This window comes from Falco peregrinus, chromosome 7 (assembly GCF_023634155.1).
Source record: "Falco peregrinus isolate bFalPer1 chromosome 7, bFalPer1.pri, whole genome shotgun sequence".
In the NCBI taxonomy this organism is placed as follows: Eukaryota; Metazoa; Chordata; class Aves; order Falconiformes; family Falconidae; genus Falco; species Falco peregrinus.
In genome coordinates this window covers 17,630,660-17,654,489 of record NC_073727.1, presented here as the reverse complement: position 1 = coordinate 17,654,489, position 23,830 = coordinate 17,630,660, and the positions used below count along the sequence as shown (strand labels likewise).

The following is a 23,830-nucleotide window of genomic DNA, read 5'->3' as shown; positions in this document are numbered from 1 at the left end:
TCCCGCGGGGAGGAGCGGGGCTGCCCGGGGGTGAGAGTTCCCTGTCACCAGGGAGCGGGTGCTTCTGCCCCGCCGGTGTGGTGAGCGCGGTGACAGCCACAGCCAGGTGTAGGCACCGTGTTGGGCTGTGCCTGGAGTCCAGGGGTGAGCGGCAGAGTGGGCCCGGGGTCCCCCGTGGTGCCGCAGCCCGGGCTCGGCAGTGTGCGGCTTTGGTCTGGACAGGGACCACAGTGGCTGCGGGGGTGCCCCAGCCCTGCCCCACGCTGGGGTGCTGGCGTCACAGGGCTGGTGCTGGTGGCTGCGGTCAGGCCTCAGCGCAGAAGGAGAGGAGCTGCCGGTAGGAACTGAGCGAGGGGGGGCCTGCGGGTGGGCCTGCTGGGTGCTGTGGTGGGGGAGACTGGGGTGGAGAGAGGCCACTTGGGGTGGGGCAGAGTGGCCAGAGCCCCCTCCCCAGTGCTGTGGCCCCTGCCCAGGCCCTGCCAGCATGGGGCAGAGAAGGGCTGGGGTCCCCCTGCCCGCATCGCAGCCCCCCAATGCTGTGGGGCTGTACCTGGGGGTGCAGGCCCTTGCCCCTGCACAGGAAGAGTCCCTTGGCACTCTGCACCCCCCCGGGGGGTGTGGGGGCCTCCTGGCAGAGCCCTGTGGGGACAGAGACAGGTGTCAGCTACCAGCCAGGCACAGGCATCCCCCAGGCTGCCCCACAGCCCCCATGTTGGGGCTTTTGGCCCCCTTGGCCTGTTGCAGCACGTCGGGGTCACCCAGACAGGGCCAGCTGCAGGACAGGCACTGCGGCTCCCAGCTAGGCCAAGGGGCAGGGGCAGCCCCCAGCCCCATGCCAGGCCCTGCCAATGCCAGGGCTGTGCGGTGCCCTACCTGGCAGAGTCTCCACAGCCCGGGGCCTGCCATGGCTGGGCTTCCTGGTCCGGTGGGCTGCAGCACTGTTGGTGAGGGGTCCTGGCAGGCTCTGACTGGTCGCTGCCCCTTTCCTTCGCACAGGGATCCTGCTGGGGCGCAGCGGGGGTCCCCGCGGGCTGCAGAGAACCACAGGCCGCTCCTGAGGTGGGAGCCGGGGGCTCTCCAGCTCCTGCCAGCGGCCCCAGGGCTGGTGGATGCTACCGGGGCTGGGGGTGCTGCTGCCTGGACCCTGCTGCAGCTCCAGCCCTGCTGCCCAGTGGGGCCTTTGCCTGGGGCTCCTGCCAACCCGGTGTCCACACAGACTCTGGGCTGGCTGAGAAATGACCCCATGCTGGGGGATGGCCCCCCACTGTGACTGATGCCAGCACCTACCCGGGCTGCTCCAGGGCTCTCTTGGCATCCAGCTTCTTTGGGAGCACCTGTGGAGAGAGGAGAAGACGGTGGGCACCTGAGAGGGGTGTTAGTCATCATCTTGCAGGACCTCCATGGCTGCTGGGAGCTTGACCCCTGCTGCCTGGGCTGTCTGCATGGCTCAGGGAAAATGCACGTGGGGCAGAAGCTCCTGGCAGGGCCCCACACTCAGGGGGTCTCGGAGCCTTTAGGATGCCCCCCAGCCAGCCTGAGTGGTTGGCGTGCAGTGCCCCGCATGCTGGGAGAGGGGTCCAACAGCTCCCAGCACAGCCTGGGCACCATGTGCTCCCTGGCATGCCTCAGCCCCACATCCCCCTGGGCCAAACTGGCAGCACCATGGGACAGTCCCCTCCTTGGGGACCATGGGGCCCTGCCACTCCCCCCAAGCTGCCCTCCCTGCCCCAGGCCCCATGGTACCTGCAGCAGTGCTGTGCCATGGGCAGCCGCTTGCTCTCCTGCACCACGCTGGGCCTCCCGCGGTCTGTGGCTGTTGCTGGTGCTCGGTGCTGCCTGGGTGCCTGCTGGCAGGGTCCCTGTGTGACAAACAAAACAGAACTCAGCCTGCACCAGGGATGTGCCAGGGTTGGCAATGGAGAGCCATGAGCTGCAGTGGGGGCACTGGCCACCTGCCCTGGGCTCACAGAGTTGCTGTGGCGTGAGTTGCAATGGCCTGGCCAAGCCTGGAGTGCTGCTGCGGTAGGAAGTTCCAGTACTGGTGCAGAGAGCGCTCATGGAGTTATGCCATGGCACCCAGCAGGTGCAGCTGACGTGGTGGCACTGCCCTGACCATGGGCCCTGTGCAGGCAGGACGTGCAGGGCCCAGCGTGGCACCAGACGCGGCACTCGCACGTGCCAGCAGCACCACCGAGCCACTGTAGTTCTGGCAGGGGGAACCAGGATCCCCTGGCCACACTGGCCATTGGGGCACGACGCCTCCCCACACCCACCCAGGTACTGGCTGGTGTGTGCCTGGGGCAGCAGCAGTATGCTGGTACTGGGAGTCCAGCAACACCGCTCCCTGCGGCTGTAGCAGCCCCACACTGAGCCACGGGGCTTGGCTGTGGCTGTTTTCTTTTAGCCAGGAGAGTCGGGATGGAGCTGCCTGCCAGCCTCGCTAGGGCTGGGGCCTCCACCATAGCATGGGCATGAGGCGCAGCCCCAGAGCCAAAAAGCAAGAGGAGCCGTTTTGGCAGCTGCTGAAGTGCCATCGGGCAGACTGTGACAGGCACTCAACAGCTCAGCATGGGGCCAGGGCTGCTGGTGGGAACCAGAGCTGGAGCCAGAAGCAGCAGCAGCAGACACGAGGCTCAGTCACCGCAGGATGAGGCTGTGGCTGAGGACCGGGCTTTGCGCCCATGCTGGCGCTCAGCAGCGGTGCAGGGGACAGGCAGGGACAGGAGCGCAGCACTGCACTTGCGGCAAGGCAGCGTGCCGGGGCTTGGTCCCAGTTCATGCTCCTGGCCCTGCCGGTGTGATGGGCTCTGACCCAGTTCCACCGGCAGATGTGAGGCTGAGTGGGACATAACTGTCCAGGCCCAGGGAAGGTGCCTGGGATGTGGCAAAACTCAGCTGTCACCTCACGGTGGCAGAGGAGAAACCTGGTGGGAGCAGGTGGTGGCTGGATGTCATTTACCCTGACTCCAGCCACACTTCCAGCCTGCTTGCCCACAGCACTGGGAGAGCTGGGCTGGGCCCAGCAGCCGGTGATCTGCAGCAGGGGCTCTCAGGCAGCTGGGCACAAGGCACCGTCCTCGTGGGGCAACACTGGGGCTAATGTTTGGCATCTGCCACAATCAGCTGGGTGCTGGGCCGGGCTGTGCCCGTGGCAAGGCCACGGGCAGCACCACGCTGGGGAAGTAACATCGCCAAGGGCTGCCTGTCATCAGCAGGGCCAGCGAAATGGGGCAAGAGAAACCTCAGGCAGCTGGAGGGCAAGTGGGGAGCCCTGTGCCTGGAGAGAACAGCCTGCGGGCCGGGGCTGGCTGGCAGCACGCTGGGCATGAGTCCCCAGCATGGCTGGCCACACTGATGGCGTTGGGACGGGACCAGCCCTACGAGCACTCACACACTGCCTGGCCAAGCTGGCAGCACACACGAGCTCATCCCATGTCAGCTGAGGAGGGGGATGGGGAAGGCACAGTGTGCCAGCGAGGGTGTCGCACAGACGAGGGTGCCACATAGGTGCATGAGCACGGGTGCCAGCAGAGCCAAGGCGTGCGAACACATGCTGGGTTTGGCTGGAAAAAGAGTTAATTTTCGTATGTGTTGGTAACACAGGGGTGCTAAGCTGTGGCTCAGCTGTGCTTGCACAGCGCCAAAGCCTCTTCTGCTCCTCACCTGGCAAGGAGCTGGGAGGGAGCACAGCTGGGACAGATGACTCCACTGACCACGGGATATCTGAGAGCGCAGGACATCATGCTCAGCAATAACAGCTGGGAAGGAGGAGGAAGGGGACATTTAGAGGGATGGTGTTTGTCATCCCCAGTCACCGTTAGGTGTGGTGGAGGCCAGCTCTCCTGGGGATGGCTGAATGCACACCTGCAATGGGGAGCGGTGAAGGAAGGCCCGAGCTGGCTTTGCTTGTGTGCACAGCTTTTCCTTCACCTATTAAACTTTTACCCCAGCCCAGGAGTTTCTCACTTTTACCCTTTCCATTCTCCGCCCAACCCCGCTGTGGTGAAACCATGGCAGCATCCCCAGAGGATTGGACAACACATAGAACTCCTGAGCAAGCCACGAACAACGGTGGACGCCACAGCAAACGAGACCCTGTGAGCAGGAGCAGATGGGAGCCAGACTGCGGCAAAGCTGGTGCCAGTTCACGGCGTGCAGGAGCACTCTCACTGAGGGGTGGCTTTACAGGCAACAGCGGGTGGTACCAAGGAGTGACAACTCTTAACCTTGGACTCATCACAAACAAAACAGCTCAATTCAGTGACAAACTCCAGCCAGCAAAGGCCAGCAGCAACCAAGGCTCCACTGACAAGAGGGTCACTGGGGGGTCCTGCAGAAACCCCTGCCTCACCCTGGCACTTGTGAGGCCATGGGCAGAGCATGGGTCTGGGCTGGGCTCCCTGGGGCTCGGCTGGCACGGGCAGGCTGGAGTGGGAGCTTTGGAAAGGAGCAGGATTTGGAGCACGGTGTGTTGAGGGGAGACCAAAGGAGCAGCCCTCTGGGAAAGTGGCTCCTGCAGCAGCACTGCACAGGCATAGACTGGGCCCTCTCCTCCCATGCTCACACAGAGACCTGCCCTTCCCCTCCCTGGCTTCCTTTTGGGTGCTGCTGCTCCTCAGACACAGCAGCTGCAAGAGAAGACCTGGCCCGGCAGTGCCCACAGCTCTGCCAGCGAGGGCTGCACCCCTGCAGCTGGCTGGGTGAACTCCCCACTGCCTCTGTGGGGACACCAGTCCCTGCCACAGCTAGGGCTTGTCAGCTGGCACAGGGGAGAGACAACAGGGCAGGGGGCCCGGCGCCATCAACCAGCTCAGGCACACGCCATGCCGGAGGGCTGTGGCTGGAGCCCACCAGGAAAGGGCTCCCTTCCTGCAAGGCTCAGAGGAAGCAGCTGGGAGGGAGACACTGCCGCAGCAGGTCCTGGACAGGACATCCTCCATGTAAGCTGACCATCCCGTTGCCCCTGGGCAACTAGCCAGGCACTAGTCCTTACCCCCACTTCTCACCTGTGGGGACAGGCCCTCATTCCATGTGCGCAAAGATCTCAGCAGCACATATGCAGGAAAGGGAAGGATGGGATGTGACCGAGGCACAGTATCTTCATCCTGTGCCATCTAACCACCACCTCAGCACGCCTGGCTGGCAGCAGCCAGAGCTGCAGGCAGGATCTGAGCCTTCCCAGTTCCTTCCCGGCTGCCTGGGGAAGGAAGAGGCCATGATAGCATCCTGGCACCACCCTGGGATAGGACAGCTGGCCGGAGGGCAGCAGCATGGGGCTCATGAAACAAAGCCACAGGGTCAAAGCATTGCTGGCCACGTTTCCCTGTGCAGATGCAGCAGTGCCAGCGCTGCTGCACCCCTCACACTCAGAGAGCTGTGGCACTGCTGGCTGAGGTGGCAGGGAGAACTGCCAGCAGCCAGGGCCAGGGGTGCCGGGGGTGCCAGCCAGACCAGTCATGCAGAAGGCCAAGCTGCCAGGTGATGCCAGGGAAGGACAAGCCAAGTCCCAGCCCCAAGAGCCAGGCAGCTGGGGCTCCACCAGTGCCCCACCAGGCATTCGGCTCTGCCAGTCACGGCTCCCCATGCCGGAGAAAGCCGTGCAGACAGCACCCGGCTGCCTGCCACACTGGCAGCCAGCAAGTGGAGAGCACAGCCTAGGGAGGCAGAACGACACCCATCTGTCCTATCGAGACAGGCTCTTCCCCTCCAGCCCCACAAGGTCTGTTCCTGCTCACGCGCCGACTGTCACCAACCCCCTGGCAGCCAGGGGTCGGGCCAGGGGGTTGCTCCTGCTGGCTCCAGGGTGGGCCAAGCATGCACGGCAGAAGGAACAGACGTTACAACATGCCCATGAGAACATAAACCTTTTATTTCCTCCCCACCATGTTCTCATGGCAGATGAGAAACAGTCACTACAAAGTGCTAGAAAGCAAACACGGAGGATGAAGCAACGCAAGAAACACAGGCGGTACACTGTGTGAGAAAGAAGCCAACAGTCGGAAATACGGCAGTCTCTCCTGAGAGCAACACCAGTACACACAGCCTTGACACAACGACAGCTTCAGTCTCGCACGCAGAGTCACACAGGCAGCCCCCTCCGCCCCCAAAATGGACCCTTGCTCACACACCTCCCAACTCAGGGCACTGGGATACTTCAGAGCACGGTGCTCATGGGGGCCTGCAGCCCCACAGCAGACTGGGGCTCCCAGTCAAGCCCCATTTCCTTAGCTGAGGTCCTGTGGGACCAGCCTACAGAGCAGCACGGGACACTGGGTTCCCCCACCATTGGCCAGCTGGGTGCAGCACCGAACCCCCAAGGGCCTTGGATCAGCACTGCCTGCCCTGCCATGGCCTGCAGTGGCACTGAGTCCCCTGCCCCATGGCAAGGGAGCTGGGGCAGGGAGGCCACAGCGAGCACCTTGACTTGTTTTGGCAGCCCCTGCTGCTAGAGCACGGTGCAGCCGCAGGGCTCACCAGGCGCTGGCGGCAGGGTGGTAAGCCAGGGCCTTTCTCCCAGCTGTAGAGGTGGTTTGGCAGCTTGGTGCTGCAAGCTGGCCCCCACTGGACGGGACTCGCCACGTGTTCCAAGTCCCCAGTGACTAATTACAGCTCTGCCAGCCTGCCTCGCCATGACCAGAGTCATGTGCCATGGTCAACTGCTGCTCAGCAGGTGCCTGGGAAGAGAAAAGGCACTTTGGTGTATCCCCGCAGGCCTTGGGAATGCTCTGGGAGCAGCTGAGGCTGAGGGAAGTGGAGGATTTTCCATGCTGGCTTCTCCAGAAGCCCCTTGGCCCCTGCACTGCCAGCGCTGAAGGGCAATCTCCCCTAGCAGCCCCCAGCAGACAGAGTCCCTCTAAGCTTGGTGCAAGAGGAGCAGTAGGCAGCTTTTGCCCAGCCAGGGGCTGTAGAGCCACTGGGCAGGAGCACAGCTGGGGCCCGCTTTGTGCCCTGCAGAAGACAGGCTGGAGAAGCCACAGGTCTCACCATGTGGTGTCTGTCCTGACCCAGCCAGAGCCGTGCCACTCAGGACAGAGCCCAGGGCTGAGCACAGCATCCGGGACCCTTCCAAGGGGATGGGGTGGCGGTTCACATGCACTTCTTCCACGCAAAACCACTTTTATTACATCAAAACACAGTTACGCTGACACAGAGCTCTCCTCAGGGCTGTGGCTTTGCACAGCAGCTCGACAGGTACGGGATCAAGTGCATGAGAGGTCCCCAGCCCAGCTTACCTCTGCCTGGTGCCGGGGCTCTGGTGCTGCCTTTCTGAGGACTCTGGCTCGCAGCAGCCAGAGCTGAGGGCCTGCTGCAGCTGAAGGTGAAACTGGGGGAGGCTCTGATCTGCGGCGAGTCCTGCTGGCTGCTGCCGCTCCCGCTGGTGCCGTTGCTGAAGCTCCTCATGCGGGACAAGGCATTATCAGAGGCCGAGGTGGGGAGCCCGCTGGAAGGGGATGAGAAACAGGAAGCTCAGCCTGGTTCGGTGGGGAAGGGGCTCCCTTCTGCCACCCCCCTGTCCTTCCCAGCCATCTCCACACCACGCCTTGCTGAGTGGGTTCACTGTCTCCAACTCAGGCACCCAGCAGCAGGCTGCTGCTGCTGAGACACTGTCTCTGTCAGAGCCCCAGGGCTGTCCCTGAGCAGCTGCAGAGCCCAGTCCCCCGTGCCAGATGTGGCTGTCCCAGCAGCATTGTTTCAGAGCTCCTGCTCCCTCCCCCACAGTCCCAAATCCATCCCAGTCCAGCACTGGACCAGCCTGGGGAGAGAGGAGAGGAAGCAGAAGAGAGGCTGGTTCTCTTGCCGGCAGATTATTGCTTCCCAGGTTACTGGGGCAGGTGAATCCCAAACAGGTTCACCCTGCGTGGCTGCACACCCATCTTGCCTGCCAGTGACTCGGAGTGGAGGGTACCTACACCTGCAGTTCACAAAGCAAGCGCTGCAGGGACAAGCACGGGCCCTGACAAGCTGGGAAAGCAAGCAAATAAACCTCAGCTTTGTTAGCTGCAGGGTAACTCACTTGGAGTACATTTATCATCTCTAATTGGCGTTATCCTGCAGCTCTTGAACACTCAACCCGGCGGGCCCTTACGTGGAGCTCCTGGGGGGGGTCCTGGCACCTCCTCTCCTATGCGGGCCCCCGCCTGCGTCCTTCATGCCACGCACGTGCTTCAGCATCCAGGCTCGCAGGTTGCTGAGGCAGCTGTGTTCCGACAGGACGATCCGGGGCCAGGGATTGCACTCTGCCATGTCCAGTGCTGCCACGGCCAAGGCTCTCCCAACCTGCCAGGGCAGGAGACAACTGGTGAGAAAGGCCTCAAGAAAGAGCAGCAGCTCTCTGGGACTTGAGGCAGAAAAACAAAGAAAAGAAACCTCAACCCCAAATGACAGACAACCCCCTAGGGCTCATTTCATCTCCATTATGGTGGGCTCCAAGGAGAGTGTTCCCATAGGAAGCCTCTGAGTGCGAAGCAAGCCAGGTGCCCACGGCCCCAGGGACCCACCACTTCTCACTGTGGGCACTAGATGAGCAGGCAGCCCCACACTGCAGGGAGGGACCAGAGACCCCCACCCCTCGGCAGTGATTTGAGATATGCAGGGACAATCCCAGGCTGCACTGAAGGCTGAGGGCAGAAGCCTCCAGTCTAGCCAGTGGGCAAAGAATTTTGGGGCTGGGGTTAGAGGCAGGGACAGTCACAGACAGCCCCCACAGGTTGGGACATACAGGCAGGCTACAGCACTGAGAACACCCTGTCTCTCACCACACAGCTCTCCAAACCCACACCACAGACTGGTGGAGGAGTCACACTTTTCACAGGGACACGTGAGCACAGAGGAATGAGAGCATGTGAAAGTCTCTTCCTGGGTGCCAAAAAGTGATGCCTGGGGCGCATGGGGCAGGGCAGGGCCACGCACACCCAGCCACCCTGCTGCCAGGGATCCCTTACCTGCTCAAACAGCTCCACAGTGTATTTGGAGGGGAAGGCGGGAGGGGGCGGTGGGCTGGCCCGCCCGTTGTCATGGCAGGCCACAGGGATGCTGTTCACTGAGCGTCCCGTGTTGTAGTTGCACTCCAGTGTGTAGCTGTGAAGCACAAAGAAGCCCACGTTACCCAACGGATCCACGCCTGCCTGAGCACAGCAGCCCTGCTGCTGCCTCTTAGAAGATAGAGCTGGGGTCACCCCGACAGGGAGCTGCCAGTGTCCCTCCTGTCCCAGCCCCAGGGGGAGTCTGGAGAGAAGCTCCTGCGATGGAGCTGCAGCTCTTGCTGCAACCTGCTTCGTGTGTGTTTTCTCATCCGCTGAGGCAGGAATAAAGGAGGTAAAAATCAGAAGCAGTTGGTCATCAGGAAGAAGCCAGAGGTGTACTGAGGACAGGAGAGGCAGCTGCGATGCGGAACCTAATGAACTGGAGTCTAAAATCAATGCAACGGAAGGACCGGCCCCGGAGAATATGGAGAGCAGAAACGGCCAGTGATCACTGAGCACCGGGCTCCCACAGCATCAGAATAGCTACCTCTTCTCTTAAATCAACTGTCAAGGCACCTACAGCTATGAGGAGCACCCTAGCTGCTTTTCAGGGTGAAGCAACTATCAAAAGATATTCTCTCTTTTTTTAGGAAAAAAAAGCTTTTTTCCTAAAAGGGTTTGCACTCACCAGGGATGAGTTCACGCTAAGGACAGGGCAAGAAATTTACAAAGGGCTCAGGAGAATGGATGGCACGCCATTCCCCAGGGGCAAAGCCTCATGCCGTACGAATTTCCTGGCGATGATACACTGGACCACCAATGTGGCACAGGCTGCAGAACTTCAGGGAAAGGGCAAGAGAGCTGCAGAGCCATCTTCTTGTCTCTCTGCTTCTAGGGAAAACCCATTGAGAAGTCCCTGGGATGGAGCTGTGTGACACCGAAGGTCTGCACCAGTGAGCAGGGCATGCTGCCATGGTGGAGTAGAGGAGGAAGGGGAAGGCCCAGGCATGCTGTGCAGCCAGCGCGTGGAGCTGAGGCATTTGCAAAAACACGTACAGCCAGGATGTGTATCCTGATAGTTTGTAAACTGACAACAGGAGTGCCAGGTAATGAGCAAGGGGAGCTGGGAACTCTTACTGAGGAAATGCAACTAAACTAGCAAAGCTGAAGCCTTGCAGGGAGATCAGTGTGAGGGAGGCATTAAACAGCCCAGCTGTGGGGGCATCGGGCTGGGGGAAGGCCCTCCTCTGCCCCGGTGTCCCGATGCTTTCCTGGCACCTGCAGGTCTAACCACCATGGCACTGTGGCAGCCCCACCAGCAGCATGGGATCGGCTGAGTGCAGCTTAGTGGGCTCCAGAAGGCAGAGGGGATCACCCCCTCCCCAGCCATCTGGAGCCCAGGCTATCACTATGGGGCAGGGGGCTCACCACAGTTGCAGGGGGGGTGGGATCACCCCTCTCCAGAGACACAGGACCCTGCAGCCCAGCACAGCCGCTCCTTGCCTGCTCTGCACCCCAGCAGCTGGGCGCTGGCACTCTGCAGTCAGAGCAGGGAAGGAAGGGGAACTGGCAGACTGACAGCCTGGGCAAGGTGCCGCGCAGGGAGCGGCCTGATGTCCCCTCATCTCGTGGGGACAGAGCGGGGCTGAGCCCAGTTAAACCACAATGGCAAAAAGATCAGTACCTTGGAGCCACCACACCGCAGTGACATCAACTTGCCCACAAACAACAATGATGACCAATTTTTTTTTAAAAAAAACCTGCCAGGTCCCGCATAGACACCCAGTTGAAACGTTGGACTTCATCAGGACAGCTAAAGAAAATTAACCTCAGCCAGTTGGCTGAGGCTGACCTACGAGTCCCTGGGTGGGAGCCAGAAAGCAGAAAGCACACACCAACCTCCCGACAAACTCAGCACACGCCTATGATGTCACAGCACAGTCAAGAGGTGCCTCATCTCACCAGCTCAGCGGGTGCTCTTGCAGGAGCAGCCCTGCCTGCGGGGCTATTCCAATTCGGGTGCTGAGGAGGGAATGCTGCTGGACCTTGTTACTGACAGAGAAGAACTGCTCGGGGGCAGCCTTGACTGCAGTGCTCACACAATGGTGGAGCTCAGCAGCCTGAGAGAAAGGAACAATGCAATAAACAGGATCACAGCCCTGGACTTCAGGAGAACAGATTTTGCCTTTTCAGGGATCTGCTTGGAAGGGTGCCCTGGGACAGGGCCCTGGTGAGAAGGGCCCAGGAGAGCAGATTCATTTTCCTCCAACTGCAGAACAGTCAACCCACATACATGGGAAGTAAAGCAAAGGTGGCAGGAGGCCTGCACAGATGAACACGGAGCTCCAGGCTGGACCAAGATAAAAAAATTGAAAGGAATGACACATGAAGTGGAAGAAGGGAGAGGTGACCTGGGAGGGACACAGAGATGCTGTCTGAATGGGCAGGGATGGGGCTGGGGAAGGCAAAGCCCACTCAGAGCTGAATCTGTTGAGGGATGAGAAGGGCTACAAGAAGGTTTCCTGAGGTGTATCAGTACCAGAAGGAAGGCTGCGGAGAATGACAGCCAGCTGCTGAATGGAGCGGGGCCCGATGTACTCCATGTCTTTTTCACCTTGGTCGTCACTGGCAAGCTGTGTTCAGCAGTCCCTGGCCCCTGAGACCAGAGGAAAGTGGAGTGAGGAAGATGTCCCTGCAGGGGAGGAAGAGCAGCCCAGGGAGCAATGGCACAGCCCAGACACCACAGCTTGGTAGGGCATAGCCAGACGCTCTCATGGGTGCTGGAAGAGCCAGCTGATAACCCAGTGAGGCTGCTGATGATGATCTGTGAGAGATCCTGCTGACTAAGGCAGGGTCCCAAGGACAGGGAGAAAGCAAATGTCACCCCTGTCTTTGGAGCCAGGGACCCACAGGCTGGTCAGTCTCACCTTGATCACTGGGAAGGTGATGGAGAAAATAATCCTGGAAATGCAGGAAGGACAAGTGTCTGGGAACGGTCAGATTTATGAAGGAGAAATTGCACGTAACTGCCTTGGCAGCCTTTGACAACTTAACAGCCAGCTCCGAGGCTAAGGGAGACTTTGTCGTTCCCTGTGGAAGCACAAGGAGGTCCCTGCCTGCTCCTCCTCCAGCCCGGCAAGTCCCTCTGGAGCATCCCCACCAGCTTTGCATCCTCCCTAGCCAAGGACCAGCCTGGGAGAGTGGCTCCATTGGGACAGACCTGGGGGTCCCAGAGGGCACTGAATTTTGCAAACTGACCCCAAGGCCACTAAGTGGGGTCTCCCCTTCTTCCATTTCCTCTTTTTGCTGTCTTATTGTGTTCTTTATTCCAAGCCTTCAGCTTTCTCCACCCTCAGTGATCTCAAGGTGGGAAAAAAACTAATGGTTTTTAAGATACATGATGAATACTTGCAAACAGCACCTGGTCGCTCAGTGCATCTCTGCTGCACAATGTGACAGCTGCTAGAAATTCCCCTGTGCTTTACAGTGATAAGGAAAAAAAAACCTCAGTAGAAACATGCATTAAATACTGCTTCTTTTCCTGGGAAGTCCAGAGTCCTCCAGATTTCTGGAGGGTGTTGAGGAATAACTTCCCAATATGAGTGTACAGGTGCTGGATGGGCCACCCGAGGTGATGCACAGCTGGATCATGGACAGGGAGGAACTTGTTAACTGGGGATGTGATAATAGACATCAGCCTTCTCTGTAGTGACAGGGACATAGTGGAGTTTGTGATCCCGAGGGGAGGAGAGCAGCACAGCACAGACCCTGGGCCCCAGAAGAGCAATTTCAGCTAATTCAGGGCACCAGCAAGGGGGATCCTGTTGCAGACAGCTCTGAAGGACAAAGAAACTTAGGAAAAGCAGCAGCTTTTTGAGGATGGCATCCTCCAATGGCAGGCACAATCCATCCCTGTCCTCAGGGAGATGCAGATATACCAGGAGATCAGCTGGCTCATAGGGAACGGAGCTCCACTGCAGGGAGCAACAGGTGGGGAGGGAGGATGGCTCTGCCTGAGGCTGGGGCTCCAGGAAGAAAACTGCCAGAAATGGGGGATAATTGAGCCTGAGATCTCCTGATTAACATGACCCATATGAGTCCACAGGCCATGAGGGGTGGCATCCAAGGGTGCTGAGGTCTTTGTAAGGTTCCTCTCCGTCATCTTGGAAAGGTGCTGAGGAGTGCAAGGGATCCCTGATGGGTGGAGAAATGCAAATCTGCTGTCAAAAAAAGACAAACCAGGGACTGAGCAACTGGGCAGCCTCACCTCAGTTCCCAAGATACCACCAAGTGAGCCCTCCCAGGGCACCTTTCTGAAGGCATGAAGGAGGAGAGGGTGACTGGGAGCTGTCAGCCAGGACAGCTGGCTTCTGTCCAACCGATCAGAGACAATTCAGCCTGCTAGTCCAGCAGGAAACCCAAGCATCTCCCTCCCTGTCTGTTCGACATGCCTGCACAGCATCGCCCAGCATGGGCACAGACAGTGCTCCCAACAGCTGGGTGCTGCTGTTGGATTAACCATGGGCTGTTCCCCGCCAGCCACAGCAAATGGCTGCAGAGCTACCTACACCAGCAACCGGAGCCTAAAAACCCAGTGTATTTGTTATTGCAGGGTTGGTTTTAGCTGGATCAGCACGCTCCCTGACCCACCCTGCGGCCAGGCACGGAGAAGCAGCAGAGCGCACTGCAAGTGCTGAGGCAACGGGGGAAAGAAAGGAGCTGATGGAGCCAGGCTGGTCCTACGCCAGCCTAAGCCAGCAATGAAACTGCTCCCACAGAGAGCAGCTGTTCACAGAAGGGGTGCAGAGGTTTCTGGGGGGAGTCCAGGGCTGGTGAGAAGCTGGACAGCACTTCCACGTTTCCTCAAACCACAGATTCCTGGGGAACACAGCACCTACTAAAGAAGCATTACACACTTCTCTTCCTGTACTCTTCCCTCAGCATCTGTGACTGGCCCCCACCGGGGCCGAAGAGGGTAAGACGGGCTGTCAGTCTGATTGCTTCAGCCGTTTTTATGTTCCCAGCAACCACAACAGAAACAGGCCAAAAATATCCTGCCTCTTGTTGGAAAGAGCAGTGTGGCTGCTACAGATCCCACAAATATCCTTCACTCACAGAATAACAGATTGGTTGAGGCTGGAATCTTGCACGGCAGTCTCACACAGGAGGTCTGGGGAAGCTGATCCCATTACAACTAAACAGGTTTTAATTACAGCTCAATACAAATATAAACATCTGGGAAAGAGAATTCCTTCTGGAAAGCCGTGCACAAGCAGCTCTACAACAGTGAGGACAAGAAGCCAGAGCAGCTACAGGAGGCATGACAGGGCAGGATGTACAAGAGGAAAAGGAGCCAGGCTATGAAGCAGGAACGTGGCAGTCCCTGGCACAGCTGGTTCTGGCCCCTGCCTACACCAAGCACTCTTCCTGGCCAGTCCCAATCCCACCAGAGAGCTGCGCAGGACACAGCTGCCCTGACAGAGGTGGTTGCAGCTTCCCTTATCATCCTGTGTCCAGCAAGACCACCCACCCCCTTCCAGGACAGAGAGGAGCTGGGCCAGAGCAGCTGGCACAATGTGCAGCAACTGAGTGGAGGTTTTCCTACCTGTGGATGATCCCCAAGGCTTTGTATATGGCCACTCGCCCACTGCCCTCCTTTGACTGCCCATCCCGCTTGTCTTTGGCATACATGTTCTTCTCTGAGAAGTTACAGCCCGTGAAGTCAAAGTGAGGTGAGTTCAAGGAGATGAGTTTGGGGAACAGCATGTTCTCCACCTGTGAAGTACAGCACACAGCAAGGAACATGGGTGACTTTGGGTGACCCCTTGGGTGTTCATCCTGCCCCAGCACTACCAGTGCCAAGCTCTGGGATGCACTGGGGTGCTGGCTGCACTCCCTCAGCCCAATTCCAGCATCTTGTAAGCACCAGCCCTGCCTGGGGAATGCTGCCCACCCACTCCTACCTGCCCCCTGCCCATCTTCAGCAGGGAGAGGCAGCAACCGGGCTCTCCCCACAGCCTGCTCATAGATGCAGAGAGGAGGGAGCCCAGTGGCACAGCTCTTCCCCACTCTGTCATTCCTTAGGAGCAGAAGGAGCAGCTTTTCTGTCCAGGCCATGCCAGCTCCCAGGGAAAAGCTGAGACCTGCTGCTGCCTCAGTCACAGGCCTGGAAGAAGGGCGAGGGAGAAGAGAAGAAGGGCGAGGGAGAAGAGAAGAAGGGCGAGGGAGAAGAGAAGAAGGGCGAGGGAGAAGAGAAGAAGGGCGAGGGAGAAGAGAAGAAGGGCGAGGGAGAAGAGAATAAGGGCGAGGGAGAAGAGAATAAGGGCGAGGGAGAAGAGAATAAGGGCGAGGGAGAAGAGAGCGCAAACCCCACCAAGCACTGAAGGCAGGGAGGGCAGCCAGCCCAGCACCCTCTCCCTGGGCACTAGTCCTGTCCCAACTCTGTGGTGTGACAGGGACCTCCCCACTCCTCTCCCAGCAGTGGGAGGGAGTACTTGGGATCCTAGGGAGGGGGCAGAGCAGAGAGGGTCCCAGCCTCCTCCAGCACGTCTGTACTCCTCCCTCTTGCCCTCACCTGATCATTTTCGTCACTGAAACTGTTGCCGTACATGAAGCAGCCGCGCTTGGAGGCATGCCCATGGAGATCGACATAGTAGGCCAGCCCACTGTCCTGGGGCAGGATGGTTTCAGGGAGAGGTGCTGGCGGTGGAGGCTTCCTGCCTTCCTCCTCACAGTGCTCCGTGGTGTGGCTTGAAGGGAGGATCCAGACAGCTTGGTCCTTTCTGCCCAGCTCGATGGCAGGTGCTCCTGAGAGCTGGGATTCCTGAGAAGGGCTGAAGTAGGTGCTGGCACGCCAGGTGCTGGGTGAGTTGTGGAGGTTATTTGCTTTCTCCAGCTCCAACAGGGCTGCCTCTGGGGACGAGGTGCTGCTGCAGATGGAATGGTTGGAAGATTTTGTGCTTAGTGAGCTGGTGCTGAGTGGGGAGACATATGTTCTCCAGTCGGGAGAGCCCGGCAGGACGCGGCTGTGAACATGGTGGTAGAGGAGGACAGCTTTGGCCCCATACACTGCAGGATGCAGCTCAGCATCGGGGTTAAGATACTGGCGGTTCAGGTTTACCCCACGGGAGTCAGTTCTGCAGAGAGAGCAGAGATGTGAGGTCCTTTACAGATGTCATCACACAATCACGGCATCACAGAGCAGTCAGGCTGGGCAGGGACCCCTGGGACCACCCAGCCCACCCCCTGCTCAAGCAGGCTCTCCTACAGCAGCTGCGCAGGGCCGCCGCCAGGCGGGCTCTGAATGTCCCCAGAGAAGGAGACTGCACAGCCTCTCTGGGCAGCCTGTCCCCGTGCTCCGGCACCCTCAAGGGAAAGAAGTTTTTCCTGCTCTCCCCACGGAGCTCCCTGTGCTGCAGTTTGTGCCCGTTGCCCCTTGTCCTGTCGCTGGGCACCGCTGACAAGAGCCCGGCCCCGGCCCCCTGACACTGGCCCTTAAGGTACCTGTGTGCATCGCTCAGGTCCCCTCTCAGCCTTCTCCTGCCCAGGCTGAACAGCCCCAGCTCCCGCAGCCTTTCCTCAACAAGGGAGATGCTCCAGCCCCTCAGCATCTTCATAACCCTGATCATAGCCCCATCCATTCTGCAATGGCACATCTGACCTCGCCCCCTAATGGCCAGGGCTTTGGGCTCCATCCTGGAGTACAATTGGCCAAATCATCCCCTCAGGACCAGATAGGGAGAGACTCTGCTGCAGAGCAGCTGAGAACCTCTCTCCTGGAGTGGCAGTCACCTTAGTGAGAAAGAGCCCCAAGTAACCTCTCTCTCCCTTTCTCCCTCCTCCCTGAAGCTGGTCCAGCTCCGACACGCCAGGGAAAGCAAGGACAGGATGGCGTCCCAAGTGCCTCAAAGGCACAGGGCAGCATTGCTCACCCAAGCGAGAAAGCCCTGATCTAGGAGATGACCTATGCAGGCAACAGCAGCCACAAGCCCTTGTCAGAGATGACAGGGGTGGGGACCTGTTCTTCCCAGCCACTACGAAAGGCGCAGCAGGCTCCAAACCAGGAAAGAACAGCCTGAGTCAGACCCCCACAGAGCTGCAGCCACAGCCTGTGCCTACTCACCGATAGTGGCCTCGCACCACCCCGTCAGGATTCAACATGGGAATGAGCTTAAAGACAAACATCCGACGCAGCATCTGGGCACGGGGGTCCTCCTCCCGCAGGATGAAGTCCAGGAAGCCATTGAAGACGAAGCTGGAGGGTGTTTCTCCTGGGTGGACTCTGCTGCTCAGGAAAAACACCTGGGGGCAAACAGACAAGGGTGATGGGTCCTGCGGGCCCCAGGATGCGATGGCTTTAGTTGAGGGGCCAAACGCTCCCTGGGGCTCCCCCTCTCCAGCACAGCCAGGCACTGTGCTGCCTGAGATGCAGCCAAGGCCTTTACGCAGAGCAGAGAAGTAGGTATTGGGCGTGATAACACAACAGGTTTCGGTGGCTTCTTTGCCCAGAACCTCTCCTAGGTCTTGCTTAGAATAAGGTTGTGTATCCCTGCATGGGACTAAAGGGACAAAAGCCCCACAGCCTGCTACCATGAGAAACCAGAGCACAGGCGGCAGAGCAGCAGAGCCTTAGAAGGGCCCCAGGGAAAAGCCCCAAGTGATCCCACAGAATGGGGAATGAGCCTGACTGCAACAACACAAAGCACCTCCTGAACAGGCCTTCTCTGGGTAGGAACTTCTCAGCAAGAGATGCAGGTGCAGCCTCCTGGCTCTGCCCACCCCAGCTCTGTGCAGCCAGATGGAGCTCCCTGCCCACCCCCAGCCCTAGCAGGCAGGGCCCACCTACTGCAGTAAGGGCTGACACCCCAAATACAGCATTTTCACCACTTTCTTCACAGCTTAACAGAGAAATGGCACTCAAAGGAAGAGAGGAAAAAAAAAGTCCTAGGAAATGTGTATGGGCTGCTACCAGAGGGCATTTTATGAGGAAAAACTTCTTTCCCTTGAGGGTGACGGAGCACGGGGACAGGCTGCCCAGAGAGGCTGAGCAGTCTCCATCTCTGGGAACATTCATGACCTGCCTGGCCGCAACCCTGTGCAGCCTGTTCTACAAGAGCCTGATTTAGCAGGGGGTTGGACCGGATGATCTCCAGAGATCTCTTCCAACCCTGACCATTCCGTGATTCTGTGTGATTCTGGAATTTCACCGTGCCAAAATGATGTGGGTGCACTAAGGGTCCTGGCAATTCCCATGCCTCGATGCAGGACCTCACAGACTCTGCTCTCCATCCAAAACTCCAGCCTTTCAGGACATGCCGCCTTTCAAGTCAGATACGCAAGGGTGGCAGCAAGGCCCTGTCCTGGTTTCAGCTGGGATAGAGTTAATTTTCTTCTTAGTAGCTGGTGCAGCACTGTGTTTTGCATTTGGTGTAAGAACAATGTTGATAGCACACTGATGGTTTTAGTTGTTGCTGGGTGATGTTTCTACTAAACTGTTTGGTTCCTTGGGCCCTGCCAGTGAGAGGGCTGGAGGGGCAGGGGAAACTGGGAGGGGACACAGCCAGGACAGGTGACCCAAGCTAGTCAAAGAGGTATTCCATACCATATGACATCATGCTGGGTATATAAACTGGGGGAAGAAGGAAGGGGGGGACGTTTGGCATTATGGCGCTTGTCTTCCCAAGTAACCATTAACGCGTGATGGAGCCCTGCTTCCCTGGGGATGACTGAATGCAGAGGAATGAAGCTGGGTTAATTGACATTGATAACATACAGCTGTGGGCTGGCTTCAGGGGCGGTGGGTCGGCTGGTGTAGACAAGGTGCAGCTGTGGCTGGTTCTGTTAAGGGGTTGAGCAGCCAATGAAGAGAGAGGAGGAAGAAGCAGAGAGAATAGAGAGGGCAAGGGCCCTGGATGAGGAGAGACTAGGAGAAGGCAGCAGAGGGACTGGCATGATGAGTATGCTGGTATAAGATAGTAAAAGACCTTGTTGCAGCTGGCTAGTTTCAAGAGTGCTGTGACAGCCGAACAGCTGCCTGCCCGTGGGAAGTGGGGAATGAATTCCCTGTTTTGCTTTGCTTGTGTGCGCAGCTTTTGCTTTACCTATTAAATTGTTATCATCTCCACCCCTGAGTTTTATATTCCCTTCTGATCCTCCTCCCCATCCCTCTGGGTGAGGGGGAGTGAGCGAGTGGCTGCGTGGTGCTTGGTTGCTGGCCAGGGTTAAACCACGACAGGCCCCACACTGGCCATCACACAGCCTGCTGGCCATGCTGGCTGTCCCCAACGCGGCCCCAAAGCTGGAGCAGCAGCTCACCCTTTTCCCTGCAAAGCAGCGCGGCCGGGGAGTGGTGGTGTCTGGGAAGAGCTTGTCCAGCCGAGGCTCCCGCTTCTCCAGCATGCCATGGCAAGAGGTGACAGTGAGCAGGTCCACTCGCAGCTTGTCCAGGGAGTGGCAGAGCAGCTCCCGGTGGTAATAGACAGAGTCGAGGGGGCTGCAAAATAAGGGAAGAGGCCCAGCTGGCCTGCTTCAGTCAGCTGGCAACACATGGGTCAGAGCTTTCCCTCCCAGGGGAGAAAGTGGCTTGGCTGTGGCAGCTGCCACCCCAGCTGAGCGTGCTGCTGGGCTGAGGACTGAGGGGACAGGGTGGCAAGCCTCACCCTGGGGAAGCTGCTGGAGATGCCCTTAAGGAGCGAGGGGGACTCCTGGCTGGGCAGGGGACACTCTCCACACCCCCAGCCCTGAGCTCTGCCTCCAGCCACTCATCCAGGACCATGTCCCTGCTCACTCTGCTCCCCAGCAGTTCCATGCCCCTAGCCTGAACCACCAAACCCTCTCTGGCTGTCAGCAGGCACCCACAGCTGAGCTCTCCACTCCCCTTAGAGTCCACCAGGAACACAAGTGCTCAGGAGCAGCAACTCCTTCAGAGGGAAAAGCAGTGGCTCAGGGCTTGGGGTCATGCTGCCCAGCCCCCCAGCTGTGGGGAACGGTGGGCAAGTGGCTCCTCAGCCAGACCCAGTGGAGGTGCCTGTGGCTGTCAGGCAGTCCAGTTGTCCTGCCGTAGCATCACGAGACCAGTCAGGTGGGGAACTAAACCCTGACTGACAGAAGGAACTGGCCTCTGAGGGCATCTGCCAGGGTGAGCAGAGGGGGCAGCAGCCGCCTGGCTTTCGGGAGCCCACCGCAGCCAAGGCAGCACGCCATGGTGAGGCGTGCACAGGGTCGCCAACAGCCTGAGCACCAGCCAGGTGCTGCCACAGGACTGGTCTTCAGGCTCGGACTCAGGGGGTTCAATGCAACAGCTGCACAGAGAAGAGCATGACCCACCTGCACAGCGCAGGCTGTGCCAAGGGGGCCAGGGCTTCCAGCAGAAGGGTTTGGTCAGGACCACCCAGCCCTGTTGTGATCCCGAGGGGTTCAGGGGCCTCGTGTCAGTAGTTGAGTTTGACCCACTGTCGGACTCCTGCTGTCCGACTGTCAGGTTTTGAAATTCTCATAGTTCTCCATCACATGAAAATTTAAGAACAAACTCCTTTCAATAAACTGCTGCTCGCCCTTTGTCTAAGAAAAGGTATTTATGGTGCCAGCCCCATGGCCCAGGAAGCTTCTGGGGGCAGGAGGGGCTGCAGGACAGTTATCTGCAGGGACAGCTGGAGACTGACTCTGTACTCCTCCCCTTCACCCTGGTGTTAAGCTCTCCTCTGCCTTCAGCGAAGAAATTCTTGAGATCAGAAGAGCTTCTTAGCATGATTCCACAAAGAACCTGGTGCTAAGGCTGGCTCTTGGCAGTGAAATCTCTCTCTGTGACAGCAGTTGTAGAGGAAGGGAGTGGTGGGAGAGAGATGCCTAGACCTTCCCACAGACAGGAGGGGAAAAGCAAACAAGGTCTTGGCCTCCAAGAACCCCCTCTCCTCAAACAGAGAGCTGCAGCTCTGTTACAGCCCCTCCTCAGCCTCTTCTGCCTGATGGGAACCTGCTCTTGGGAATGCCAGGAGCGTCCAGCCTGAAGCAGTGAAGGACCCTCTGGAAGCCCCTCAGAACTGCAAGTTCAGGGGGAGATGCTGCAGCTGCTCACGCAGAGCTGTGGCCCAGAAGAGCAAGCATCAGAGGAACGAGGGGCACCAAGACCCCCCTCCGCACTCCACCCCACTGCAGCCAGAGCTGGACAACACTGTGCTTCCATGGCAGGGGAAAGCCAAGCAGGCAAGGGCCAGGAATGGGTGCGCACCTGCTTGGAGACATGTGCCTGCACTCCTGGAAGCGGCCATCCAGCTGAGCCAGCATCTCCTGGCACTCCGTGTAGGAGAAGGGGTAGCAGAAGGCAAAGTAGGTGGTGGCACCGCGGTGCTCCAGGAAGCGGTGCACGAAGGACAGCACAAACTGCGTCTCCACCATCTGGGACAGACACAAAGCAGAGACTGAGCAAAGGCACGGCCCCAGGAGCCACCAGCCAAGGCTGTACAGAGCCGCGTCCCAGGCACAGGCCACCGCAGGCCCCCATGCTTCTGCTCCAGCATCACTGTGCAGGTTCCTTTGTGCATCAGGTGGTGCCTGCAGCCGCTCACCCTTCTCTAACTGCACCAGAATCAAAGCTATGCTGCCAGCAGATTACAGCCCGCTTTGCTCAGATCCCTCAAATACCAGACTGTTTCCTATAAAGCCTTTGGTTCCCTGCTCGCCCCACTGCCCAGCACTTGGGTCCCTGGAGGGACACCAAAGCCTTGCCGTACGCCTGGCTCTAAGGCAGAGCTCTCTGGGAAACACAGGGGGTTCCTTCTTGTCCTCATGCCCACCAGCCAGCACTCAGAGACTGAGCAATAACTACTCTATTTTGGCACACGTTGCAAATTTAACAAGCGCTGCAAAGCTCAGCTGTATGTTGTATCTCTCCCTGGTGCTGGCACAGGCCAAATCAAGCATCATCTTGTCCTGTGTCAGGGAATCACAGATTCTCTCTAGCTCCTGTTCTGTGGGGCAGAAGAAGGGGGCATGCTGGGGTGTTGCTGACTCCCTACAGCAGCACACACGGAGCAAAGATGACCCAGAGCACACACAAGCAGCTCCTACCAGACCAAAGATAGAAAATACCAGGAACAGCAAACTCCTGTTTGAGACCCAAACAGCTTAACAGGGCTGTGATAATCAACCTGCTACCACAGCTGCTCCTGCTGACTTTGGTTCCTCAGGTTCTCACCCCACAGCTCTCTGCCCCACATCATTCCCCTCGCAGGCCGTTGGCACTCTTAACATCGTACAGCTCGCCACAAAGAACCGTTTCCCAGCCACTTTGACAAGCAATGAATGGGAAGGGAAGCGCCAGGCATGCTTTGAGAGCAGTTCTGTGGTCCCCCCAGTCACACAACAGGGAAATCGCCCAGGGAGAGCCTGCGCCCTGGCCCGAGCTGGCCCTGGGAAGGGGTTTTATCACTGCCCGCCCCCCCACCTCTTGGGGCTGCTGAAGTAAAAGCCAACAGCTCGCCTGCTCCACTCTGCCACAGAAGGCTGGAGGTCACCCTGGCACAGCGAGCGTTTGTGTCCCTGGAGCTGCCCCCCACTCTGAACACGAGGGCTCTCTCCCCCTGCCTGTTACGGCAGCTGAGCCAAGGGCCCCCCCAGCATAAGCCCCCAGCCTCAGCACCCGTACCTCGAAGCTGGGCCGCTCGCGGATGCGCTCCCAGCGGGGCCGCACGGGCAGGGTCCGCACGAAGGGGGACATGCCCTGGGAGTACAGCCGGCTCTGCTTGTTCATATTCAGGATGTGCAGCTTGATTAGCTTCCCCGGAGCTCCCCCCCGCACACTGAAGTAGAACCAGGACCTGGGGAGGTACAGCAGCCCCAGGTCAGCCCCAGAGCCCACTAGTCCCCCCTCACGGGAGCCCCCAAGCTCGCCAGCTGGCCACCCCCATCCCCCCCAGCGCAACCCCGCGAGGAGCCGGTCAGATCCCCGGTGCGGGGTACAGACCCCTGAAGCAACCCCCCACCCAGGGCACCCCTGACCCCGCCAGCTACCCACGCCCCTCTCCACAGCCCCCCAGCCCCGCCAACCCCCTTCCCCAAGGGACGCCCAGCCGGCCCCGCCGTGCCATTACCTGTTACCGTTCTCATACTCGGTCTGGGCGCAGTCGGGCCGCGTCCAGACGTTGAACTCGTAGTCGGCGGCGGGGAGGGCAGCGCCCCAGGCCGCGGGGCCGGGCCCCCCCGCCCCGGGCGGCTCCACCTGCTCCACGTGCGCTAGGTTGCCCGAGTCGAAGCGGGAGCTGAAGAGCAGCCCCCCGCAGCGGATCTCCATGGCTGCCGGGCTGCCGCGGCACCGCTCATCGCCCCGCTCCGCCGCCCGGCCCGGCCCGGCCCGCCTCGGCCCGGTCCGCCGCGCCGCCCGGCAACAGCAACGCGCGCGCCTATTGGCCCGCCGCTCCCTAGCAACGCCCCCGCCCGTTGGACACCGCCTCGGCAGCGGGCCGCGCCGCCGCGCCTGCCTCGCTGGCCCCGCCCCGTGCGCACACGCTCACAGACGTACTGTACACATACTACACAGGCACACGGGCAGCGGCACATGCACATACGTTCATGCGCACACATACATGCACGCCTGTAAGCACACGCTTACCTGCACGTGCATAAGAACACATGCACACATATGTGTGTATAGAGGTGTGTGCATGTGTGTGCACACACCCCTATATATATACATGCATGCACACACGTGCATAGGAACACGTGTATATGCACACACACGTACACACATCTCCATATACACATTCACACATGTATGCACATATGTACATAAGAACACATGAATGTGCAGTACGTATGTACATAGATGCACACTGACCTGCACATGCATGAGAACATATACACACACCCACTCC

The 23,830-nt window shown here is 59.2% G+C and overlaps 1 protein-coding gene across 5 annotated transcripts; it reads right to left on the bottom strand.

Moving 5' to 3' along the window:
- Positions 1–55: 55 nt before the first annotated feature.
- AGBL5 (AGBL carboxypeptidase 5) lies at positions 56–23,663 on the bottom strand. Of its 5 annotated transcripts, none has more exons than XM_055810881.1 (15): positions 23,051–23,660; positions 22,606–22,777; positions 21,190–21,356; positions 19,278–19,485; positions 17,086–17,264; positions 15,538–16,099; positions 14,569–14,738; positions 8,943–9,078; positions 8,087–8,277; positions 7,233–7,441; positions 1,744–1,859; positions 1,288–1,334; positions 874–1,031; positions 551–639; positions 56–397 (listed from the first exon to the last, which is right to left on the bottom strand). In XM_055810881.1, exons 1-15 carry the CDS (start codon positions 23,248–23,250, stop codon positions 305–307), a joined length of 2,697 nt encoding a protein of 898 aa, XP_055666856.1. In that variant the 5' UTR covers positions 23,251–23,660; the 3' UTR covers positions 56–304. The 5 variants fall into 5 exon arrangements, with proteins under 5 accessions (XP_055666856.1, XP_055666857.1, XP_055666854.1 ...); XM_055810882.1 differs by having other exon boundaries at positions 56–382; XM_055810879.1 differs by having other exon boundaries at positions 56–639; positions 23,051–23,663.
- Positions 23,664–23,830: the final 167 nt, after the last annotated feature.

Coding starts and splice junctions, on each gene's coding strand:
- AGBL5 (XM_055810879.1), bottom strand. CDS start 23,250: ATGGAGATCCGCTGCGGGGGGCTGCTCTTCAGCTCCCGCTTCGACTCG. Junction 8,278..8,942: donor CTGTGGAGCTGTTTGAGCAG/GTAAGGGATCCC, acceptor CTGCCCTGGCAG/GTTGGGAGAGCCTTGGCCGT. Junction 1,335..1,743: donor ATGGCACAGCACTGCTGCAG/GTACCATGGGGC, acceptor CTCTCTCCACAG/GTGCTCCCAAAGAAGCTGGA.